The sequence below is a fragment of the Crassostrea angulata genome, chromosome 2, assembly GCF_025612915.1.
Source record: "Crassostrea angulata isolate pt1a10 chromosome 2, ASM2561291v2, whole genome shotgun sequence".
In the NCBI taxonomy this organism is placed as follows: Eukaryota; Metazoa; Mollusca; class Bivalvia; order Ostreida; family Ostreidae; genus Magallana; species Magallana angulata.
In genome coordinates, this window is record NC_069112.1 from 42,713,987 (window position 1) to 42,740,070 (window position 26,084).

At 31.5% G+C, this 26,084-nt stretch overlaps 2 protein-coding genes across 2 annotated transcripts; both read left to right on the plus strand.

Annotated features, from left to right (window-relative positions):
- The first annotated feature begins 3,714 nt into the window (after positions 1–3,714).
- LOC128174360 (uncharacterized) lies at positions 3,715–7,112 on the plus strand. Its single transcript, XM_052839928.1, has 3 exons — positions 3,715–3,724; positions 4,341–4,568; positions 6,847–7,112. The coding sequence occupies exons 1-3, from the start codon at positions 3,715–3,717 to the stop codon at positions 7,110–7,112; spliced, it is 504 nt and encodes a 167-aa protein (XP_052695888.1).
- An 8,869-nt stretch (positions 7,113–15,981) lies between these two features.
- LOC128172405 (cell death abnormality protein 1-like) lies at positions 15,982–26,023 on the plus strand. The gene is made up of 11 exons (XM_052838205.1): positions 15,982–16,071; positions 16,936–17,073; positions 17,246–17,377; positions 18,317–18,454; positions 18,617–18,748; positions 20,280–20,417; positions 20,605–20,742; positions 20,905–21,036; positions 21,573–21,710; positions 21,850–21,981; positions 23,750–26,023. Exons 2-11 carry the CDS (start codon positions 17,052–17,054, stop codon positions 23,905–23,907), a joined length of 1,260 nt encoding a protein of 419 aa, XP_052694165.1. The 5' UTR covers positions 15,982–16,071; positions 16,936–17,051; the 3' UTR covers positions 23,908–26,023.
- Positions 26,024–26,084: the final 61 nt, after the last annotated feature.

Consider the following 26,084-nt stretch of genomic DNA (forward strand, 5'->3'; position numbering starts at 1 on the left):
TGGAGCTTCTGGATGGAGTATTCTTTATTAGATCATGTACAGTTTCGAACAGGATACGAAAATTTTCCTTGCTCAGGCCAGTGAGAGAAATGTAATCCTCGTCGCTAAGGTCGTCTCTGCTATCAAAATTGAGTCTGTGAGATTTGTTTGTCTGACAAAGGTGACGCATTTTACCTAGGAGATCTAGCACAGAGTGTTTATTTAAGAATATGTGGTCAGTTGTCTTCAGATTTTGAAGGGCCTCTGGAGTAAGGATTCCATCTTTTAAATGATTTGGACAACATCTGTTTCCTTCTGCAATCAGTATATTTTTTTCAACAAAGACAGAAAGTCTAGAATCTGATGGCACTACAACCAACTTAGGGCCAGGTCGTTTACAGATGAAACAGTATGCATGACTCTTTACTGTTGATGAAATTGGTAAATGAATGGATGATGGACTGGTCTGTGTTGCTGGTTTTTTTTAAGTCTGCTGTAATTCTTGGTGTTGAAAATCATCATCACTGTCAGTGTCTGAGAGCTGCGTTCTCTGTTGGATGCTAGCAGTCTTGGAACGTTCCTTTCTGTATACATGACGACATCTGTTACAAATTATGGACCTATTCGGAGCAGAAATAAGAAACTTTTTCTGTAAATATTTGCAGATGTCCTTGTTAACTGTTTTCCTGTCCCTTGGTCTCACTCGCTTGGTGCAACAGACACAGTTAAAGTTGTTTCTCTCATTGCGAGGCATCCTGTTATATAAAATATACATGTATAATAACTGGTATTATCATGAATAAACCAAAATAGTAAATGTTATGATTTCTATTTTAAGGAGAGTTTTATAAATGAATTTTAATCAGCAAGAGAAATATTAATATTAGGGGATATAAATTAAAAAAAATGCCTTGAAAAATATCCAAATTGTGAGCATTGCTAAACATTTCTTAAGTTACCCATAACTTGGTTCTCCTAATTTTGTTAGAAAATTCATCATAATATATTTTTCATCAAAAAATAATAAGCACATATTTACAATCACCTGCAACTGTACTGCATCTATTTAATCTCAATATTGAAAAGCACAATTGTGCAAGCATTTATTGTATTTAAAGGAATACAAGAACAGGAAAATTTTAATTTTAATCACATTTATTTATTTTCATGTTATTATATTTAAATCTTTTGATTACTTACATTGTACATGAAATATTCAAGAATTTTGTTTTAATTCCTTAATTTAAAATTCAATGGGAAAAAAAGCGCAAAAGAAAGCTGGCAAAAAAATTAATTTCTAAATTTTAGTTTGGTGTTAATGATTCAAGGGCTAATGGGCTATGATAGGATATAACATTGAGTACAAAAATTATCTACACAATAATGAATTTTTTTTAAGGCCTATATAGATATTTATTTATTTTCTAAAAAAAAAATAAAATGGTAAAAAAAAACAACAAATAAATTCAAGCTAATTGTATGTAAATTTATACTTGATACAACATGTTTTTATTTTCAGTAAATGAACAAAAATCAATTCCAATATTTTGTTTGATTTATGACTATTCTAGCTTGCCATACATTTGTTGCACCGGTACCAGAGTTACATCCCTTTGATAAACACAAGCGTTTCTGTCTTTTTAAACATATAAAAAGAGTAGCCTAGTAATGGCTAGTATATTTTTTGAATGAATAACCATGGGTAATAATAATAAAAACACTTTTTTGTCCGATTACTTTCGTGTGAAGTACATTAGCGCAATATAGAACTCGTCTCCGGCATAATCGATAATGAAATGTAAACAAGTCAACATGTCAATGACGGATCAAATACACTGCTAAGTTTACAAATAAATAATAAGCCTATAACTTACAAAACAATGTTATATGAGTATGCAAAACACTGCTAATCATACTTACGTGAAGCATTTTACGGCTGTTTACATGGTTTACTCAGTTTGCGGTATCTGTCATCTTTCCGATGCCGAATGTGAAAGCAGACGTCACAGTGACGGATCAAATACACTGCTAAGATTACAAGTAAATATTAAGCCTATAACTTACAAAACAATGTTATACGAGTATGCAAAACACTGCTAATCATACTTCCGTGAAGCATTTTACGGCTGTTTACATGGTTTACTCAGTTTGCGGTATCTGTCATCTTTCCGATGCCGAATGTGAAAGCAGACGTCACAATCTATTTTTAGACTACGGACTTTCAAAACACCGAACTCGATGGAGGCACAAATAACAATATTTTGATACAATATATAAAAACGATATTACATAAAGACCGTTTTTAATACCTAAATAAATGATTTTTTTTTAGCTACATTGCGTTGTTTAACGCAATCCGGAATGTTGTAAAAATGATTTCACCATATGTTTATTTTAAAAAGAAAGAGGTGTGCAAATGCTTCGCCCCCAATTCTTTTTGCCTCAACAAAATGTGTAACACATGTATAATCAAAATTAATTTCAATATTTTGGGGCGAAAAGTGTGCAGTACCTAAAAAATCGTCAAAATGGATAAATTTTAATCTAAAAATAGCAAAATTGTGAAACCATTGCTGGTTCTAATATGTATACAGCTCTTCCGGTGTGTTTATTTTTAGAACTCTTGTTGTTTTCATAATCCCGGGGTCATAGTTCATATTTAAAACCAAGGTACTCTAAAGAAATGTTTACTTTAATTTTTACATATTTTAGGGCCATTTTAACGAGTTTGTGACTTAAGTTCTTTGTCAGCACGCAACAATTCTAAATTGTACATTGTTTTTAAAAATTTAGAAATATTTAAATAAAGAAATTATCTTAGAGAAAAGGTTACGTGTTTTGTAAACGGGTTCAGTTTTAAAAAAAAAACCACAATTCCTGACATGACCCATGAGTACATACTGTTTACAACAATGCTTGCTACCCTCTGAAAATTTAACTCGCCATTAAATATCTCATTTTTTAAATAATGTTTGTTACGATTACATAAACTGTGTGCGACAAATAGTTTTCCTAAAACTTTTTCTTATTTTCTTTTTCAATACACGATTTATAAACAGTCTTTCAATCACAAAACGTTTTTATAACAAAAGCAGAACTGAAAGTTTAGTAATTATAATCGTTTGACACCACATCACATATATTTTCAACTCGCAGCAACAACGGAAGACCTACTCGTGGCTTTGCCACGAGCTCTGCTCTAGTTTTTATATTAATTACACTTAAAGAACCCGTTTATAAAAAAAAACCTTCCAAAACAGTATTTTGCTTCTTTTATGAAGGAATTTGTAGCCCATACCAGTTCCATTTGAAGGTTTTTTGTCCTAATGTTGAAATGCTGGTTGTAAATACTTCTGCAAAAGTCTCCTTCTTTCCAAAGTTATTGTTTTTAACAAACATTTCAGCCGATGGGATAAGTGCAACTTTCTGTACAACACTATTTTGTAGCTGCTAAATGTGATGGGCCCAGTTATTATGTGCATATAAATGACATGCAGCTGCGCTGAGTTTCAACAAACAAAACCCTAAATACTGGGTTTTTTTTCTTTCTCTGTACTACGAATTTGTGTTTCGTAGCTATCTCATCAATTGAACATTGAAGTGATGGTTGTGTAGCCCCGATTACAAAGATCACAGGTGACATGTTAAATTTTTGCTCCATTCTGCAAACACTTCACAAGTAGAAAATATTTGTCATACTCTGATTGTTTAACCTAAGTGAAGAAAGAGAGGAAAATGTGTTACAGTAAGTTCAAGTATATCTTTTACAACATACACCATAGCATAGCATAGCATTGAAATCTCATAGCATAGCATTGACATCTCATAGCATAGAATTGGAATCTCATAGCAAAGCATACAATCTCATAGAATCGCTTTTGTTATATCAAACCTAGCTATGCCATTCAGTCACTTTTCAGTTACCTTTCAGTTACCTTTCAGTTGACTGAATGGCAGAGCTTCATCCTGTGTTTGAGGCGGTTATCTACCTGTATGTTATATAAGTGGCATTATTAGTTCCCTTATTACCTAAATACTGTTTGTTTGGTATTTTCACAAACCATATTTACATTTCATTACCGAAATATATTGCTTTAAACTTTTTTAGATAAACATATTAGGATAAAAAAATGATATCAATAAGTATGGTTTGGTAAATTTATTCATTTAAAATAATATTTTTGATTCAGGTTTTTATTTAAATAAAAATATAAAACTAGACTTTTTATAACATGAAATGACAACAGCTGTTTGGACAAATCAAACAAAATTCCACTTTGTGTTTGTTTAAAATATTGTTTATAAGTAAATGTTAAAATGTAAATAATGTTGTTAATATGAGGTTGTGTGTTTGTTGACAGTTAACGTTGCCCTCAAAAAACAAGCATACCAACAGTACCCTTATATACCAGATGCTAAGGAAACGTATGACGCCAGTAACGCTGTGGACGGACGTAAATCTAACCTGGATATGTCGGGTGGTCAATGTGCTGTATCATATAGCGTAAGAACCGCCACCTGGTGGGTGAACCTGAGCAGCATCCACAGTATACATCACATCACTATCTACTTCAGGACGAACAATGACGGTATAGTCACAGTCATTGTGTATATTGGAAATGATAGCTTCTGTAGTGTAAACTGTCATCACGCATATACTTTTTTTATTTACATGTTAACATTTGGGTTTTTATCAGATGTCTTTATCTTCAAATGATTTCCCCTGTTAGTTTGAAAAATGCAATACCGAAAAAAAAATGTTGCTGGTTATTGTGTTATAGAAACTGAAAAAAATGAAAGGGCTACAATGAACATGAACAGTAACTGAAACAAATGATCAAACACATTTACAATTTTTAAAATACAATTACAAATAAAATAGAAAATTAGACATTGAATTCAAGAGTGTGCTTAACTCACTCTATAGATATGTTAGTCCATGTTTTAAAATAAAATGATATGCCATGGGTCTTTTAAGGTAAGTTTTGCGGTTACATGGAAAATACCCACATATTTGCATTTTGACGTGATTTGAAAAACAAAATAGAAACACCAAATTGCTTATATACTAAGATAATTTGTTTTCTGAAATCTGTGTATTTTGAAAGGTTTTGATAAAAGTGTTTTCGTTACATTATAAGAGTATATTTTGTTCCCTATTGTTGCATTTTATTTCTTAATAGTTCATTATCAGTTAATAGTAACAAATCATGACAAAAATATTGACATTATTCTCCAATATTTAAGGTATAAATAACACATGTAATAGCCACATACAAAATATACATATTTTTTTTCACGAACTTTTTTCATATTTCCTTAAAACGACAGTTTGATCATCATACACTGTGTCCTTCTGTAGTTATAAAACCCGTCTGACAAATTCATTTTGAGTTTATAACAGACTTAAGTATACTGAACAGAATAATATGTAGCTTTAGTAAAGTACCTTAAAACTGCTAGCCGAAAACCTGACCTTAAGGTTCTGAATCTCATTTGACGATGTTGTCAATCCTCCATTTATGAAAATACATCAACGCATGACCTAAAGTAAAAACTAATGGTAGGAACGGCATGGCATTTTCATTAATAAATTAAAGATTGTATAATAACAAACATGTCCAATGCTATCAAAATTATACAACAACAGTTATAGCAAAGAAGACTTGTCTTTCATCCAAAACCGCAATTTATCGAATCATTTCAGGTAAACAACATAGGAATCAAACGATAACCTTGTTGTTATTTTTTTTTCCAGATTGTACTTTAGTATACTTTAAACCCCTAAATGCAGATTAAAACAAACAGTTTCCAACATCTATTCATGACTAACATGGTGACCAGATAAAATTACTGTATGTAAAGAGATGATTCTTACAATCACGATATACTTCTTTGTGTGTTTTAGAGTGACACTTCGTCAGATTTGAGTTTTACCTTCTGTAAATAACATTTTTTTTCGGAATTATGAGCGACAATTAGGTATTTGTTATTCCTTAAAATGGTCTCTTAGCGCAAATATCCTGGGTTTTTTTAAAACAGACCAATGATTTCCAAGATAAGATATTATGTTAAAGAAGGCGCTAGCACGATAAAGAAACATTCGTATGTATAGCTCCTCAAAATTATATGAAGTTTTTTACGGGTCAGATATTAATGGGATTAGGAATTGTTGATGAACTTGAGAAATGTTTTATGTTATCTACCCACCATTGTTATAGATAATATTATACATGTATGTACTGGTGTACTTTAAGGTTCAAGTGATATTTTGTTAAACAAGAAGGTGCCCTTTTCAGGTTCGTTACTGTTTGGATTAAGCGTGCTTAGTTTTTAAAAGAAGGTTCAGACAGCCCTGATCGCCACACTCTCTCTCATTCAATACATGACACTGACTAATTATTTAAATATATTTATTCACCAACATTTCTTCCTTACGACAATCGCATATGATATCTGCTGAACAATTTATATTACTCTTTATATTTTATTTTTAATTCACAATATGGTACAACCAGTGTTGTTAATACAATTTATTGAAATAATTGATATACATATCATTATTTTGTTTATATATTGAAATGGTTTGATAATACGCAACTTTTTTTTCTCAGAAAATTCTCAGGGTTTAGCCCCACGGTTATATTCGATGTTCTGATAAGTTGGCTTTACTTATAACGATAAATATATGAAACTTGTATATTATTTCCATTTAAACGAGTGTTAAACCATTTATATATCTAAACTGATGGGTGCATGACAAATGTGTAATGTAAATTGCCTAGGATGTGATTGATATTTAGGTGTTGTATAGTTATCAATGTAAAATAAATATTATATAAACATGATTGATAACATCTTATACAGATTACATCTATAAGACGTTCATAACAGACCATTTACTTGGATTCTCCGTGTATGTCTCCAATACCACGGATAGATCACAGGGAACGTTGTGTTTCAAGGACGACAACTTCACAACAAACACAATGCCTCATGTCTTCACAACAAACTGTGCTGTCCATGGACAATATGTCATCTACTACAACGAGAGACTACCAGGAGTCGCCTACCCTGACGGTTATGATAGTATTGTATCGATTAACCTTTGTGAAGTAGAGGTGTATGGTTAGTGTTCTTTATAATTTCTACAATCTTTGAAATTGTTTAAATATATTTTATAATTGGTCACATATTTATATTTTATTCTCAAAACATAATACAATAAACTATGGTGTAGACCCTGTGGATTTAATCAGTAATGTGTCAATGTGTTGTCAATTTCAGTAAAACTATCAAATCTTGTTCAATCATTTAAAGTGTCTATTGTTTCTTGGAATTACCCCCCCCCCCCCCCCAAAAAAAAAAAGAAAGAAAGAAAAATGGTACATTGTAAGAAGTTATGTTTAACATTTTTTTATCGATCTGAATTAATAAAACTAGGCACAAAGAAACGTTTGTTATTTAATAAATATAAAGATGACAAAGAACAGAAATAAAGCATTCCAAACATTTCATTTAGCATAAAAAAAACTGAATCTTTTTTTTTAAAGGTCATTAATGTAACATGTATGTTATGGCGGAGTTAAAGTGGCCAGATAGTATAACTTAAAATATGGCATATACCATTATGTAAATAGTGCCTGTTTGCGAGGGTAACAGTTGAAATTGACACTCCGAGAAAACCATTATCAACCTTCTAAACAGGCATTATTTATTTTATTATACTGAATGTCTTAATGTTATAGAAAAGTTTACTGCCCTTATATAGAAATGACGTGGATTATATGACGAACCGTATGCGCATCATTTACATGCATGTAACAATTCGTTGTGTTACAATTTACCCGTTGCCAAATTTGTTCCTTTTGAATTGGGTTGGTCCTATATTTCCTTGTTATGTAAATGAAAGGCATGTCACTCATTCGACATTTAAGTTCATTGCGATGGGTGCATTGTATAATACTAAACATTAGAATAAAGGTTCTCCAGCAACAGGAGTTTACAGGTCAAACTGTTATGTTCTAAATGTTGCAATATTGCAATATGTTCCTGGTTTAATTAGAAATTGTCTTGATGGACTTTCCTGCATACCAATAAACACAGTTGCGTAAATTAACATCTCTTGCATCATATTTCTATGGTGGCATATCTCTGCATATTTATGTCGACATGCGACTAACTTATATTGACATACAACTTATAAGTTTCATGTCAACAAATTTATCTCGCATGTTAACATAACTAAGTTGCATGTCAACATATTTATCTTGCATGTCAACATAAGTAAGTTGCATGTTGACATTAATAAGTTGCATGTTGACATAAATAAGTTGCATGTTGACATAAATAAGTTGCATGTCAGCATATTTATCTTGCATGTTAACATAAATAAGTTGCATGTCGACAAAAAAGGTAGCATCTAGCATCTTAAATATCAGAAGTGGGCGATATTTGAGATTTTTTTAGATTTTGTATCATTCTTATCTGATTGCAATTTTCTTGCATATCAACATACTTATGTTGCATGTTGACATACTTATCTTGCATGTCAACATATTTATCTTGCGTGTCGACATATTTGATGAAAAATAACTTGCACACAAGGGGCAGAGATATGCCACCATATATTTCTTTAAGAATAAATTCAAAATAATTAAAACAAGAATTGTGTTATAAAAAACTTTAAATGTACAGGATGTCCAGAAACAGGGTTTTACGGATCTAACTGCTCCATTCCCTGTCCAGATGTCAACTGTCAGTACTGTCACATAGAGACGGGCTATAGCCAGTGTTGTAAACCTGGGTACCAAGGTCAGCGATGCGAATTAGGTAAGGAATTATTTCAATAGACCAACATTATTAACTATACGTTTGCATGTGTGTATCTTGCTCGTTACGTATTGACTACAATTACAAAGCATTAATAGAACTTCTCAAACATTAAGATACTTATTAGTATCCTAAAGTAGTAATGCAAAATATGCAATGTGCATGTATCAACCTGTATTACTTTATAAAATGAAATTATGTGTGATAAAAATATATACTAAGCATACATATATATCTTTATGATTAAAATAAACCCCGAAATATTCAATTCTTTTATCTTAGAACCAAGTCGATTAAAATTAAATAATTTGTTTGCTGATTAGTTTCTATATTGAGCTTTTAACGTTTTACAACTGTTCAAACGAGTATTAAAAGTGTGTAGTTAGTGAATTCGTTTGCTACAGCAAAAGGCAAATATCCCGGACAGGCTTTAGCGAATTTACGGCTATAGTGAATTCTATAAATGTTCCAGTAAAGTCCCTATATAAAACTAAAAACAATTGTCGTTTTTAACGAACACAGTATTGCGAATATACGGCTGTAACGAAATAAACGTACGACCTCGCTGGTGATATCTTAACGCATTTTTTAATCATAGTACTGAAGTACTGACGGGAGTTGATTTTATCGATTATCATTTTTTTTAAAAATCAGCAATATGTGATTTTGCATGGCAAGTAGTATCAGTAATCGAAATATTTGTGAGAAATTGTATTGATCCAGGCAAGATTGAACTTTAGTTTTGTTCAACCAAACGCTCGACTGTCTCCGATTATCTCCGACAACCAAGAGAGACTCACTGTTTTGTCGGATATTAACGGAGACAACCGAGCGTCTGGTTGAACAAGATTAGTACATTGAAGTATAGCGTATGAGTACATGCATACGACTTCAACAAATATCTAAATTGTTTGGACCATTTAAAATCTTACTATTTTCATGGTATCAATAAATAGGTTTTCTTGAAAAACAATGCTTCAAAATAAATTGCATCGAATTTATCGATTATTTTCAGGAAGTAAGTGTTGTCAGCGGTATTGATTTGTGCTTAGGTCCAAACACTGTTTCTCTTTTGGTTTGCCCGAGTAAGTGCATAGAAGAGTTGATTAAAATCAACTCCCCAAAATTATTTCTGAAACGATTATTGCACATTTAAAATTTCATTAAAGTGCATGGAATTAAACGACTTGTCAACTGTTCTAATGTTTATAAAATGAAGTGCATACATAACATATGAAACAAATTACAATCAGATTTTGAAAAAAAAAATGTAACGAAGTAAAAAAGTTAGGACTGCAAAACAGAATACCGATATTCTGTTTTTTGCAGTGCTTGGATAAAAAATATCGTAGTGCGATACATTATTTTTATTAACGGTAAACCAGTTTAATTAATTGGGCTCGGAATTTTATTACAGGCTCGGGATTCCAAAATTCTAATTTAATTTGAAAATAACTGTTGCATTTGTAATCGTTCCATGCATGTATAAATGATATCAGAAATAATAGATATTAACATCTAGAATTGAATGAAATCTAACAATATGGATATAAACATTGCTAAACAGACAACCTGTACTTCAACTTCAACTTTAACTATTGCTCATTTTTTGGTATTTGTAAAGATGTTCAAGCAATGGAACCTTTTAATTACATTAATATCAAAATGTAATTTATATATAAACTAAGAAAAAATCAGGCTTTACAGAAATATTAATATTGATGTATTTGTTTTTTATTACTTCAATAATTTGTCATGAAATCCATTTTTTTTTAAAGTTTGCATAAACATTATTTTTTTATTAAAATGACATTATTTTTTCAATTTTATCTTTTCTTTTGACGACTAGAAGTTATTGATATAAAACTCTTAGACTTACGAAAGCCGAGAAGGATCATTCGAGATTCGAGATTCGAAATACGAGATTCGAAATACGAGATTCGAGATTCGAAATTCGAGATTCAATATCTAAATTAACCAATCAAATCAAGGATCTGAAAATATGTATCCTAGCGACATCAAACTGTTCTAAATAAAAATCATACGTACATGCTCTTATATACAAATAAATGCTATGTTCACTTCTCCCTACCTAACTAAATAATTATTTGTATTTACTTTTACAAAGAATATCTAAGTAGACTAGTAATAATGCAGTGTGCTTTTGTTTGCCCTGGTGCATTTCCACCTGATGCGTTTGAACCCTAATGTATTTCACCACCAGTAATAGTTTAAAACCCGGGTTTATTCACCCCTTTTGTGTAAAAATGCGGTTATGGTAGAGAACTTGATAAGCGTAGCTAATTTTTTCTGTAGGGGGTCCTAGGCCAATTTTAAAAAATTTTACTATGTAAATTTAATAAGCTCCAATTTTCCCGAGGAGGGGGTCCAGATCCCCTGACCCCCTCCTTTCTAGATCCCCGCATGAAGATTAGTACATGTATCTAAATAATCTAAATATAAATAATCTGTCCTGTTTCACTCATAAATATAAGCATTACTTATCGTTTTTATGTATGCATACAGTGATACACTAGTACTATGATTATAACAAATCATTGAGATATCATCACATCATACGGAATTATTAATAAATACATTTTTTTTTCCTTTTCCTCAGTAAACCACTTATTATGAGTCTTACTTTTGGAATTGTTTTCAATATAGAAGGATACCTACTCTCTACAATTAAAGGTAGGGATGATAGGGTGCCAATTTGTTCACATTGCCGATTTCTTGTGCAGAGAACAGTAAAACCCTTTATTTGATTGTGCATGAATATTTCAAAATTATTGTTGTACATATATTTTGTTATAATTCATTCATTGATATATCAACAAGAAAGAATAAAAGCATATGTTTCACAGCCAAGTTAAGTTTCTCTGTAGTTTCCTACCCCCCCCCCCCCCCCGCACCAAAATTGACAATTTATTTGCTAAAATGTGTGTGGTTCAAGATTTTTCTAAAGGACATACCCGATTACAATTGAAAAAAAGAGTCGTACGTTTAAAACTAATTTTGTCAAAACTTTTAGATTCATTTGGTTATATTTTGGTCCATTTGGGTAAATATATGCACCAGCGCAGCTCTAATTTACATATAATCAGGCCATAAATTCAAAATATTTTCAAAAATTAATAGCTTTAAATCCAGTGGATGAAAGAAAAGGAAAGCAACGCGGGGGTGTTAAGGAAGCATATGGACAATTTAGCGTCTTATTTTGACTGTTATATTCAAAATCGTGAAATTAAATAATTATTTTGAATAAGATCAAAAACTTAGTATTATCCTTTAAAATAGATGTCAGTGCAATAAAATCGGGTAGTACATTACTGCAACATTGGTGCATTATCACGTGACAACTATAAATAGCTTACGTATATTCCTTAACATAAAATGAGATAGAACAACACTACCCCGCGGTTTAAAAAATAAAATAAACATACCAATTGAAAGCAAAACATCACAGTTTAATCAAAACCGCTGCTAGAATCCTGTGTTTTTCCTCCTTAAAAAGTTATTAATCCGGTTCTCGTAAAACCTTCCCCACTTTTATATAGTTTGCACGGAAAACGGCAAAGTGCATCGAAACAACACACAACTTGGGATTCTAGCAGCACTTTTCAATTTAAGCATTAATCAAACTAACGATACGTATAAAATTTCAAGTTCAATATATACGGGGTAGTGTTGTTCTAGTTGGATTTTTATATCGTAAACAACGACAGAGGAAAGCCTGGCCGAGAAATAAAAGCAAATTTACATACCTTTTAGCGAATGATTGATTAAACTAACATCTCCCCCAGTATTCTTATGTTCAATTCTCAATAAATCACACCACAATACTTTATTAGAGTTCTTAGATTAGTTATATTTTGAATATGTTTACAATGCTTTCCGATCAAATTCACACGACATTCAACTTTTAGTAATGACGTCATCAATGTGTAAATCTACGTAATACAAACTAATTTCTGGAAAAAAATTGTCTTCAGTATTTTTTATTTGTTTTTGATCTACGTTTCGTTGCTTAGATATTTGAATATGTACATAATAATTAAGATTTGTGATTTCACGGAATTACATGTAGCTCAGATTCCATATGCTTCCTTAACACCCCTGCGAAGTCGAGCTCGATGAGTGCTAATACCTGTGTTGAATGAATGGTACAGTAGGATATGCGCAAAATATCCCGTCTACTCTTTCCTACCCTATAATTATTGGAATATTAAATCCGATTATAAGAGTCAAATTAAAAATCAAGTACGGATATGTACCTGTTTATCAAAAGTAAAACTACTCATAATTTATCTACAGTGCATCGTTATGGAGCTACACAGAAAATTTTATATTAATTTGCCGAGCCAAATAAAAAAAACCTGGAAAACGAAGAGAAAACAAAGTGGGGACAGAATAACTGACAAATTAATTAGGACTATATAGCCGCCCCCCCCCCCCCCCCTCTTGAAATGTATATACTGAAAACAGATTATTGGCGTACAACATCCGCACACAATTTAAAGAAAATTTCATGGGTTTTTTTTTAATCATTTTCGCTAGCTAATGTAAGACATCACAAATACCCCAGCCCCCTCACGGAAAAGGAAATGCTAGGTGATGAGAGAGAGAGAGAGAGAGAGAGAGAGAGAGAGAGAGAGAGAGAGAGAGAGAGAGTCAATGTAAATCACAGGTGCGCTAACACCGTTAAAATTAAAGCTTGCTAGTTGGTCTGCCCTACCCTAGCTACCTCCTCTCTTTTCTCGTTTTAAAGGCTTAATTAATGTCTATATATGCTTGTAACAAATCAAATCAATTTAAAATTCTAAATCAAACTGAATTTGACACTACAAAACTCTCTCTGTGTCTGTCTGTCTGTCTGTCTGTCTGTCTGTCTGTCTCTCTCTCTCTCTCTCTCTCTCTCTCTCTCTCTCTCTCTCTCTCTCTCATATCGACAATGGCATTGCCATACCCTACAATACACTATTCTTATCTGGATTTTTGTCTTTGAGGCTGTAAATCATTATATCTTCTATGGTTTAAAACTTTATCATAACTTATATTTTGACATGTCGATTATTTTTTTGAGTTTCGTTTCATAGCTAAAACATTTAGATTAAACAGATCTTTCTTTGCGAGCCGATTTTTACACAGTTGGGGCGAATACACTTCGGGTTAAACTTGTTCGGGGGGATATACATACAGGGCAAACAAAACCACTTAGATTCGCAAAGCCAACAGTGTTATTTCTAATTTAATTGTTTATACTGTGTGGGGTTAATTCATCAATGTTAATTTTACCATTTTATAACCACTATATAAGAGCTATTAAGACATTTATTTGTAGGACAGAGCATGTACGAATGATCTTTATTTAGAACAGTTTGGTGTTGCTAGGATACAGGTTTCAGATCCATGATTTGATTGGTTAATTAAGATATTGAATCTCGAATTTGAATCTCGAATCTCGTATTTCGAATCTCGTATTTCGAATCTCGAATCTCGAATGATCCTTCTCGGCTTTCGTATAGACTTCAATTAAGCGTTCATACATTTCTGCTGACATTACATGTTTTAATGTTTGCACAGAATAATATTGTTTGTGCACATTTTTTGAAATAAAATGTCTACAATGTTATGGTATTGGATTTTCGAACATCATTTTTGGATATAAAAAAAAAGTTTATATGGAATAGTAGATTTGGGAGCTGCATTAACAAAAAAAAATACAAAAAGGAGAATATGATAGAATAGGATTAGCACACGAAAGAACATTATTCATGCACGTTTCGATATCACATTACACGACACGAAAGGATAAATGATGATCATGATAAACCTGCAATAGTGTTAACAGATCTTCAGGATTAATCTAGTGATTGTAAAATTTGATACAGAATACGTACGAATCAAGATATACTCAGAATTTCTTGTTATTAACAATTGCCAAGTTGCTATACCTCGATGCATCATTTATAGAATACGTATAAATGAGGAGTGAAAGTTATTAACCAAGATTGTGTTTAAATGATCAATACATTATCTGTTTTGTTACCATTGTTTTCATTTACCAAAACCCCAGTTGGTCGCCGCAAACATTTTAGTCCGAAATATCAAATCACACGGAACATCTATAAAACCTATATCAATCAATCGTGATACTGTGACTGTTGTTGCCGTTGAAGCGTGAATGTTGAATCAATATAGTTTGTTGGGTCGGGAAGGATTTGTATATGTTACATGTGTACGTATGACCGACCGATATTTGATTTCAACTTATAGGTCTTGATGACTTTTGGCATATCAAATCTAATACAGCTGCCAAAAATATGTTTATGTTGCGAATCTGAAAACATGTACACTATTTAGATCCAAACAATGTAGGATTACTGCCATATAAAAATCACTATAATATCAATAATAATTTTATAATGTAATAGAAACTTCTTGTAAGTGCACATTGAAATTGATTTCGTTTTTGTTTTGTTATTTTTCTATTGTTTTTTTTTTTGTTTTATTTTTTTTTGTTGGTGGGGGGTATTGTGGACGGGGGGTTGGTGTGTCTCATAGATATACATCTACATCATGCATTGGTTAATGACCGTTACACTACAGTCATTGAACCATGCAGTGGAAATTGGCAAATCAAGTATCATGTCTTTCTTTAATATCAGCCATATATTCTTTATAATTATATTTGTTTCAGTGTGTTCCTCAGGATCCTATGGTGCTGCATGCAATGCGACATGTGGAAACTGTCGTGACGTAAACCAGTGTGACCATGTTACTGGGACATGTTTAACTGGATGTAGTGCTGGTTATATGGGAAATTTATGTAAAACACGTACGTAGATATGTAACTACAGCAAAACTCGGTTATAACGAAGTCACCGGGACCTAAGACATTACTTCGTTATATCCGTAATTCGTTATAACCGTATAAGAAATTCATTAAATTTACATAGCTGGGGATCCAAGATGACTTCGCTATATCCGAGAATTCGCTATATCCGTGTTCGTACTAAACGAGTTTTACTGTAGATTGTTTACAACATAAACATGCACATGAACGTATACATAGGCATGCGATTAAAGAAATTTATACTAACACCTTGGGTGATTTATTGAAAAGAATAAAATTAAAGAATTTCAAAAAAAGTACAGAGAATTTATGCAAGGACACCTGTACAGGATGTAATAATGTCAATGGTTTGTGTGACTCTGGATGTATCCCTGGCTGGACGGGTGACCTCTGCAATAAAGGTATTGGTGATATTTAGCAGTGGAAATTGTTTAAAAAGGTTATGTATTATTCAACCTCAACATTACATGTAACTATAGTTTTTTTTGTTTTGTTTGTGATATATCCGCATGTAATGAAGGATGATCACTTATCAATATAAACATTGAGAAATAATCTAAAAACCAAATTTAAGCTACACAGACATAGTAATATTGATTTATGCGTTCTTATTTATTTCGATATTTTTTTTTGTAAATTTCATTATTCAAGTTTGCATACTATTTTTTTTTATAGATTATAAAATGAATTTTCTAATATATTTTCCTTTGCAACTAGAAGCAAATGTTAACACGATATTAGATTATGTATTTAGCATACTCATTTTCGAGTACATTCATTCCTGCTGACATAACTTATGGCACATTGTATACTGGTTTCCATTTCTTTAAAAAAAAAGTGTATGAAGTATAACACTGAGTATTTTCTGTATCTTTTGAGTTTGTTTTGATTGGGGTCTTTTTTTTTCTTTCAAAATATCTGAAATTTTTCACTTTCTAATCTACAATTTTCATCAGTTTTTTACATTGTGTGACCGTCTTTATGATCCACATCATGCATTGTTTCATGGCCGTTCAAGGCACTCATTAAACCATGCTGTTGAAACTGGCATATGAAGTTACATGCTTCTCTTAAGATACATCCATATACACAGGATGAATCTCTGCCATCAGGTCATTTGAATGGTGACTGAAACGTTATTAAAATGTGACTGAATGGCATATGTGTGCCATTCAGTCAACTCTCCAGATCATTCAGTTATCATTCAGTTGACTGAATGGCAAAGATTCATCCTGTGGTATTCCTTATTTTTATATTTGTTTCAGTGTGTCCATCAGGATCCTATGGTGCTGCATGCAATTTTACGTGTGGAAACTGTCATGACGTAAACGAGTGTGACCATGTTACTGGGGCATGTTTAACTGGATGCAGTGCTGGTTTCATGGGAGATTATTGTAAAGCAAGTACGTAGATATGTAAGCTGATAAGTTACAACATGAACATGCACATGTACGCATACATGGGCACACGATTAAAGGAATTTATACTAACACCTTGGGTGGTGTTTTTTTAAAAGAATATAGTTAAAGAACTGTAAGAAAAGTAGAGAGAATTTGTTTCTTTTTTATAATCCAGCTTGTCTTTCTGGGTTTTTTGGACAAAACTGTTCGGAGATATGCAAAGACACCTGTACAGGATGTAATAATGTCAATGGTTTGTGTGACTCTGGATGTATCCCTGGTTGGACGGGTGACCTCTGCAATAAAGGTATTTGTAATTTTTAGCAGTGGAAATTGTTCAGTAAGGATACGTATTCTTCAACCTCAACCTTAACTATAGTTCTTTGTTTTATCTGTAATACATTTGCATTTTATCATTTTGTCAATATCAACATGTAATTGGGAAATAAACTAAAAACAAAATTTAAGCTATACAGATAAATCAATACTGATATATGAGTTCTTTTTTCGATAATTTTTTGTAAATTCCATTATTAAAGTTTGCATATGTTTTTAGGTAAAAATTATAAAGTGGGTTTTCTAATATTTGTTTCCTTTGCAACTAGAAGTCAATGCTATCAACATATTATATTTTGTATTTAGCATACTCATTTTTGAGTACATTCATTCGTGCTGACATTACTAATGACACAATGTTTACTGGTTTCAATTTCTCTAAAAAGAAGTGTGTGTGAAGAATAACACTGAGTATTTTTTTTTGTATTTGTGTTTAGCCTTGTCTTTTTTTTAAAATTATATTTGGGGTTTTTTTTTTGGGGGGGTATCTTTTTTTTTTCTTACAAAATTCGAAATGTCTGAAATGTTATGCTCTCTAATCTACAATTTTCATCAGTATTTCTTTTTATTTATGTATAAAAATGTATATAGAAAAGGCGATTTAGTTGCTGCAATAACAAAGATGAAGATACATAAAAGGGAAGGAATATAAATATGTATATAGAAAAACAGATTTAGTTGCCGCAAAAAAAAAAAAAAAAATAAAAAAAATAAAAAAAAAATGGGAATAAAGACTACGATCTGTAGAGATATGAGATAGTTTACATTGTGTGACCGTCTTTATGATCTACATCATGCATTGTTTCATGACCGTTTCAAAGACACTTGTTAAACCATGCAGTGGGAACTGGTAAATCCAGTTACATGCTTCTCTTAAATAGCATCCATATACTCTTTATATTTATTTCAGTGTGTCCCTCAGGATCCTATGGTGCTGCATGCAATTTAATGTGTGGAAAATGTCGTGACGTAAACCAGTGTGACCATGTTACTGGGACATGTTTAACTGGATGTAGTGCTGGTTATATGGGGAATTTTTGTAAAACACGTACGTAGATATGTAACCAGATAGTTTACAACATAAACATGCCCATGAACGTAACATGGGCATACGATTAAACAATATAATATTAACACATTGGGTGATTTCTTGAAAAAAAATAATTTCAAGAAAAGTACAGAATTTTTTTTTTTCTTTTTTAAAATCCAGCTTGTCCTTCTGGGTTCTTTGGGCAAAACTGTTCGGAGGTATGCAAAGACACCTGTACAGGATGTAATAATGTCAATGGTTTGTGTGACTCTGGATGTATCCTTGGTTGGACGGGTGACCTCTGCAATAAAGGTATGGGTGATTTTTGGCAGTGGAAATTGTTCAATAAAGCTACGTCTTCTTCAACCTCAACCTTAACTATTGCTCTTTTTTTAATTTGTAATGTATGTGCATGCCATTAAACATGATTGTTATATTAATATCAACATGTAATTTGGAAATAAACTAAGAATACAATTTAAGATGTACAAAATTAAAGATGCTTTTAAAGTATTAGATTTTGTTTTGAGCATACTGACTTTCGAATACATTCATTTCAGCTGATATTTCTCATGGTAGCTTATCTACGGGTTTTAAAAATATGTGTGAAGAATGAAACCAAGTGTACGTTTTTGTGGTGCTTTTTCTGAGGGTTATTTTTATTAAAATTTATTTTTCTTTTAAAATGTCTTCTATATGACATGTATGCAATTTAATCTACAACTTTCATAAGCTTTTTTTCATTTAAAAAGGGGTAAAAATAGAAGATAGGTGATGTATTAACCAAAAAATAAAGATACATAAAATAGGAAGATAAGAACTTTAGAGATATGAGATAATTTACATTGTGTGAACGTCTTAGTATATCATTTTGTCTAAAGAACCAACTGGTTTCATTTTTTGCACATGCTTTTTAAAGCGCTAAGGATAGCTAGCGCTTTTTGTCGTTAAACTTTCTCTTCTGATGCATCGAATAACTGCTCAATATGAGCAGAAATATACATATTCTAAAATGGAAAGGGAACCAGTTTAATGGATTTACGCAATTAATTGCTCGGGCTAATGTGAATTTAATGCACATGTTATTGTGAATCTAAAGTGCGGGAAAACATCAATGCAGGGTTTTTTACGCAGTGATGGAGAATAACAATGCGTATACAGAAGCTGACATGTAGAACAAGTTAGCTATTAGTATTTTTTTTTTGATATGATATCCAACTATTTAAACTTATGAATGTGTCCATGCTTTTACTCTAATAATCGCAAATTTCCATTTTATTGCCTGTTAGCATTTTGTTGATGCCTCCACATGTCTTTTAAATTGGAAGCCTATTTTGATTAATCATAAGACTTTCAATGCTTAGTATACTCCAATTAAACTTGAAGGCATCAATAAAGAATGTTTAATTGAAATCTAGATGAAAAGTATGATTTAAGCAATGCCTATAAAACAAAGCATTTTCTCTGCAATTTTGAGTACTATTGAGAATTTCACTTCGGTGAACTTTTGACTTCATCATACATGAATAGTTATATCGGGTTTCTTGAAGAAACTTGATAACCAATTCCTGATAAAAGAAAACCATAATAGTCAAAATTATAAAGACCGCGACTTTTTTGCTATTGTCAGTCACTGGAAATTGTATGTTTTTATCAGCCTTTTAAAAAATATTTCAATATTTATTTTTGCGATATTTCATGTTTTTATCAAATAGGAAAATATACTGTATAAAAATCGTTTCTCAGGTAAGCTCAGGTAAAAAAAACAATTTGTGCCAAGCCAATTAAACGCAAATTATGAGATGTCAATATATTTGCATCATATGTTATTCAACCGTTTCAGAGTGTGTAAAAGGATCGTATGGCACTCGCTGTAATGAAACATGTGGAAAATGCCGCGATGTAAACGAGTGTTCAAATGTCAATGGAACTTGTTTGAACGGATGTGATGCTGGTTTTGAAGGAGACCTATGTAGAACAAGTAAGCATGCAATGTCAAAGTAAACGCTGAAGTAGCTGAGCAACATTTTTAGTTTCAATCACATGATCTGGCAAATAATAAATGCATATGCGTGTTTTAACATACGTATGATATTTCATATACATGTATATTTTCATACGTTTGTCATCAATATCTATAAAGCAATTCATAAATGTAATTAAAAAAGGGTGTGCCATCGGTTTATACGGCATTGACTGCAAAGAAATTTGTGGAAACTGTCGTGATATTGACCAATGCTTTCATACAAACGGAACATGCTTAACTGGATGTGATGATGGTTATCAGGGAGACGTGTGTAAAACACGTGAGTACAAGAACATAGATACATAAATCAATATGAAACCAAACAAAGTTTATAGATGTATAGATGATAACGCGTAACATTAACATAAAACAGTCGGCGAACTTGACAATGAATAATTAAAGGAATGATCAATTACTGATTTGATTTGTGTTTCAACACCAGCTTGCCCACTGGGTTTTTTTGGAAAAGACTGCATGAAGAAATGCAAGGAAACGTGTCTAGGATGTATTAATGTCAATGGTTCATGTGCTGCTGGGTGTTTACCGGGGTGGATAGGAAACTTTTGCGATAAAGGTATATATTCTGTATTTTCAAGCTATTGATATTATATTTCGCTGTCTTCAATATTTGTTTCGCTTAAGCTAAATACAGCTATGCATGTAAAACAGTTCCGATAGCTGCATATTGTCAATTGCATAAATTAATTTCAGGAATCAACTATATATTTTTTCATGTACAATCTTTGAAAATAAATGCTACTAAATATAATTTTTTTTTTATTTAATTCAATTATAGTTAAAACTTTTTTTACACTGTAGCACACACTGATGTATGCAAAACTGTGTTTATTCCATTCTTATACATAAACATTTTTTAAGCACCATTCGTTTCTGTTCCCTAAAATTTTAAAAATCATAAAGTAACCTTTTTCTTTTTTACAAATGTGTTTTTTTTTACGATTTGCTGTTGGTACATTTATATGTGTCATATCTAGAATACGAGTGATTTTTTTTTTCGATCGTTTAACGCACATATTAACAATTTGAAAAAAAAAAAAAACCTTCACATAAACAACACATGTACATTTTAAAACGTATTACTCATTTCAGAGTGCCATACAGGATTTTATGGCGTCTCCTGCAAAAAGATATGTGGAAACTGTCATGATTTAAAACAATGTGACCACACTAATGGTACATGCTTAACTGGATGTGCGTCTGGTTATACGGGGGATATGTGTCAAACACGTGAGTACAAATGTAACCATAAATCAATCATATATATTAATGTGTAAATGGACAAGTAAAAAACAGGATACATAAAAAGATCAAATGTAATTAGTATGTAATTACTGTCAAACAAATTTGTTTTATTCGTTTTCCCCAGGTTGCCAACCTGGCTTTTTTGGACGAGACTGCTCTGAGAAATGCATAGACACATGCAATGGATGTAATGATGTCAATGGACTGTGTGACTATGGCTGTGTACCTGGCTGGATAGGATATTTCTGCAATAAAGGTATTGCTCAAAATAATACATGTCATAGGGCAAATTACTAAAACAGGTGCTAACTTCAATCACAATGGGAATCGAAAAAAAATCCACAACTAATACAATGCTGATATATCAAAAATTGAAGAAAAAAACCCCTATCCTTTTCTTTATTCTATATCCTGCAACATGTCCTTCTCTATCCACACTCGCTCTATACCCACTGTATAATATTTATTTTAGACAGATCGTTATAATGTTGACAATGATGCTTATTGAAATCATTATATTCTGTAAATCATAAAAACGTATTCAATACTATGAACATTTTTGTTTTTTTTGCATATGTTTGTTTATAAATTCAATTCAAGTACATGTATATATGCACCATTAACTGGCTGGACTTGACATTTAGATCTTGTAGCATATATTTATAAACAACAGAATCGGATTATATAGCATCGTAATTTCATAACCTATCATTTTATTTTTATTCGTTATACATGTAGGAAAGCATACCATAGCAAAGCAAAACATCCAATAAAATTCCAGCACAGTTTTGAATGTCTATTTATAAATTGTATGATAATAAATGATTCAATAGTTTACTGAATCCCACAAAATAGTTGTTGGTATTAAAAAAAAAACGAACTGATAATTAGCGCATGCGCTTGGAAAGTAACATTTTTCACGGTAATGAGTTTTCCAGTATTTTCTTATGTTTCGTTTTTGTTTGTCATTTTCAATATAATCTGTTCAATTTCTTTCATAATTGTTATTAAACCTTTTTTTGAAATTTGAAGTTATAATGCAACAGTCTGGATATTTAAAGGAGCGTACAGAATAAAATGCTTAACAGGAATGGATTGCATGAGGTCTAAAACGTAGTTAATACAGCTGACTGGAAAAAATGAACTTTTTGGGCTTTTGACTCTTGTTTTGGGTATACAGTTTATTGTTACAAATTGAACTATATATTTGTTCTGAATTATTTCTTTGTTATATATGTCAACACTCAATCCCATATACATGCCCAACAAATCTTATTTCAAAACGGGGAAGGAGATGCATTCCATTGTAACTTTTTATCTAAAATTGATTCTTAAGTTAAATTTCTCAATAATATTAAACACTGTCCAAAGTATGGTTTCTATATGTTAAGATTAGATAAAAGCACCCATACTTCTTTTGGAAGCAATGTCACCGTTTTATGCTTACGTTACATATTCAAATTGGTTTTATTTTCACAGTATAGTTGACAACAAATCTGATCATGGTTCACAAATTAATATATAAAACTACAAGTTGTCAGTTGTATGCAAAAAAATAAGAACGCAAGGGTTTGCGTATTTTTGAATATTTTTGAACCAAATTTGTACCAGCCAAAGTATTTCCCCGAGGCAGGATGAACTCGCCCTATGCTCTCCGCCATTATGTTTTTTTTAGTCAACCTGAGTTCTTGGTCTGGAAGTTGATTTCAATAAAAACAAAACATTATGTTCAAATGAAAAAGAGAATTGTAATTTTTTTTTTATTTATTTTCATATATTTTTTGTATCTCTTACACATATTTTTTTTTTAATCACTATTGTAGAAATGAATAGGGTCCGTTGACCTTAATTTTTTTTCATCATATATTTTCATTATTATAATTTCTTAGCAAACACATCACATAGCACATCATAACCATTGCATGCATTATATAACATTAAACCCAATATACTGTTTGTGCGTCATCATGCAGTGTACAAACAATATTACAGTAATATCTTTATATTCCTTTTTACCGTTTAAGAATGTGACAAAGGATCGTATGGTTTTGAATGTAATGAAACATGTGGACACTGTCGTAATGGAAAACAATGCTCCAATGTCAATGGCTCTTGCTTGACTGGATGTGGTGTTGGTTATGAAGGGGACTTATGTAAATCACGTGAGTATACAAACACCTAGGTACAGACGAAACTAGCTACCTATTATTATAAAAAGATCTTTAAAAAATCATACTGCAAAAAAAAATGGTAAAAACATTTTTTTTTAAATACGCGATGCGATTACAAATGTAGTAGTACTAACATAAACATATTTACGTTTTACTTGCGGGAAACATACATTGTAGAGGGTAAGTCAGTACGTCCGTATAAATGGAACATGCTTTACTGAATGTGATAAAAGGTTATCAAGGAGAATTGTGTAACATACCTGAGTAAATATAACATTGCTGAAAGTATTCATAGATAGATAGATAGATTATTCATATGTTTTTACACCGCATTGTTAATACTTATGTAAATTTGAGATTGTCAATAAAAAAGGAAGAAAGTACAGAGAAATGAAGGTAAGTCCAATAGAACGGAAATTTACATGATATTTATAGTGTTTGTTTTGGGTAATATACCTTTATCAAGATCACCAAAAAAAAAATCAAACAACGTAAGATGCACACCAATGGTTTTAACGTATTTTGATTATAACGACTTATGCTGTGTGGTTCTCTTAATGTTAGATTTCTACAATTTATCAATCCCACTTGTATTGCAGGGTTTATTGATTTGACTCATTGATATCCATTCAATCTTTGTATATGTTCTTTATGAAAAATTACGAGGAAAAAACTGGTATTTGATCATGAAAATGTGTCCATGCATTCTGCCCATGGTGTATAGTTATCGAAACTTTACGCCCAGAGCATTTGATATCTCTCTATTTTAATATAGAAAAACGCCTGGTGTAATTCAAGTTGCTAAAATTAAATTCAGTGTTTGATTACTCTTATTTGTTAAATATAAAAAAACATTAATCGATGACAATAAAGTTTTCTTCATAATAAAAAAAAATTATATTTTCTGACTATCAGGACAATAGAAAGTTTATGTTCACCTCGAAAGCAATTATTTTTATTGACGTCGCCAGGTGAAATAGTTTCTGTTTTGGGGAAATATAAACTTGCTATCGTTCTCAAAACAGGTAAGTACATATATAATATACATAAATGTTTACTATCGTTAATCCGATCTTCCTATATATCGCTGATATACGAATCAATTTAACTTACGGTATTTAATACTTCATGATTTTTTTTTTTTGCAAACCGTTCTGTATATTTCGTGTACAATTCAAATTTTAAAAAAGAGAAGAAGACCGCGAATGGTACATGTAATGCGCAATGTAACAACTAACAACAGATTGGCTAATATCATTGTAATGATAGCTGTTTTCGGAAATGTATGGTAAGTGGGGTTTTTTTTTCCCTAAGCATGATCAAATTAAAGTGATACTTGGGAAGCAAAGGTATTATATCTTGATGATTAAAGAGGATTATGAAGAATACACGTAAACAAATACCATTCTGCGAACTGTACTGTCTACGACTGAAAATGTTGTCAAAAGTAACAAAACGAAACCAAAGTTAATACGTTTTGTATAAAATGGAGAGTTAGATAATATATATAATGTGATATCAAGTTTGACTTGTTGATGTTTAAGAATGTCTTACATTGACCTTGATATTATTTTGTTTTTACTTCAATTTACCAGCATTACTTACAGTGGCTTAAATGGTATATTTTGTTTTAGATAAGCGTAACGCCCTGAAGGTTAGTCGAAATTAACTTTTAAAGAAAAATTAAATAAATTTTAGATGCAGAAGACCATAGTAACAAAGGACTATGTGCGGTATGGTCTAATATCTGCCCCCAATTTTAACCAATTTTTAAATAGTGTCGTATACAAATAAAATCTTCATAAATCATTGTACAGTGGACACCTATCACTTTAATCTTGATTTTAACCAGCATTGCACAATGGCTATTTATCTATGACGTCATCTTTATGACCTTATTCCCGAAAATTTGCAAACGGATGAAAAAATTCTCATTTTTGCTTTAAATTTTGCATTCGGAAGTATAGAGCGCAGGTCTGCTCGAGTAAGATTTTAGCATATGTTTTTCTTCAGACAATTATAAAATATTAAGAAATTGTACTTGAGCAAGCCTGCGCTTAATGTTTCTCAGTCGAAAAACCATCGGAAAACATCCATATTTTGCTTCAAAACGTCAATATATCAAAATTAGGCAATATTCATGACGTCATTTCTACGTTATGACGTCACTGTGGTGATAACCTTTTGC

Bases quoted from the DNA above. Each gene is read 5' to 3' on its own strand.
- LOC128174360 (XM_052839928.1), top strand. The intron at 4,569-6,846 runs GTATAGTCACAG...CATCTTATACAG, and splicing joins CTTCAGGACGAACAATGACG to ATTACATCTATAAGACGTTC.
- LOC128172405 (XM_052838205.1), top strand. From the start codon at position 17,052: ATGGGAGATTATTGTAAAGCAA. The intron at 17,074-17,245 runs GTACGTAGATAT...TTTATAATCCAG, and splicing joins GGGAGATTATTGTAAAGCAA to CTTGTCTTTCTGGGTTTTTT. The intron at 18,749-20,279 runs GTATGGGTGATT...CAACCGTTTCAG, and splicing joins GGGTGACCTCTGCAATAAAG to AGTGTGTAAAAGGATCGTAT.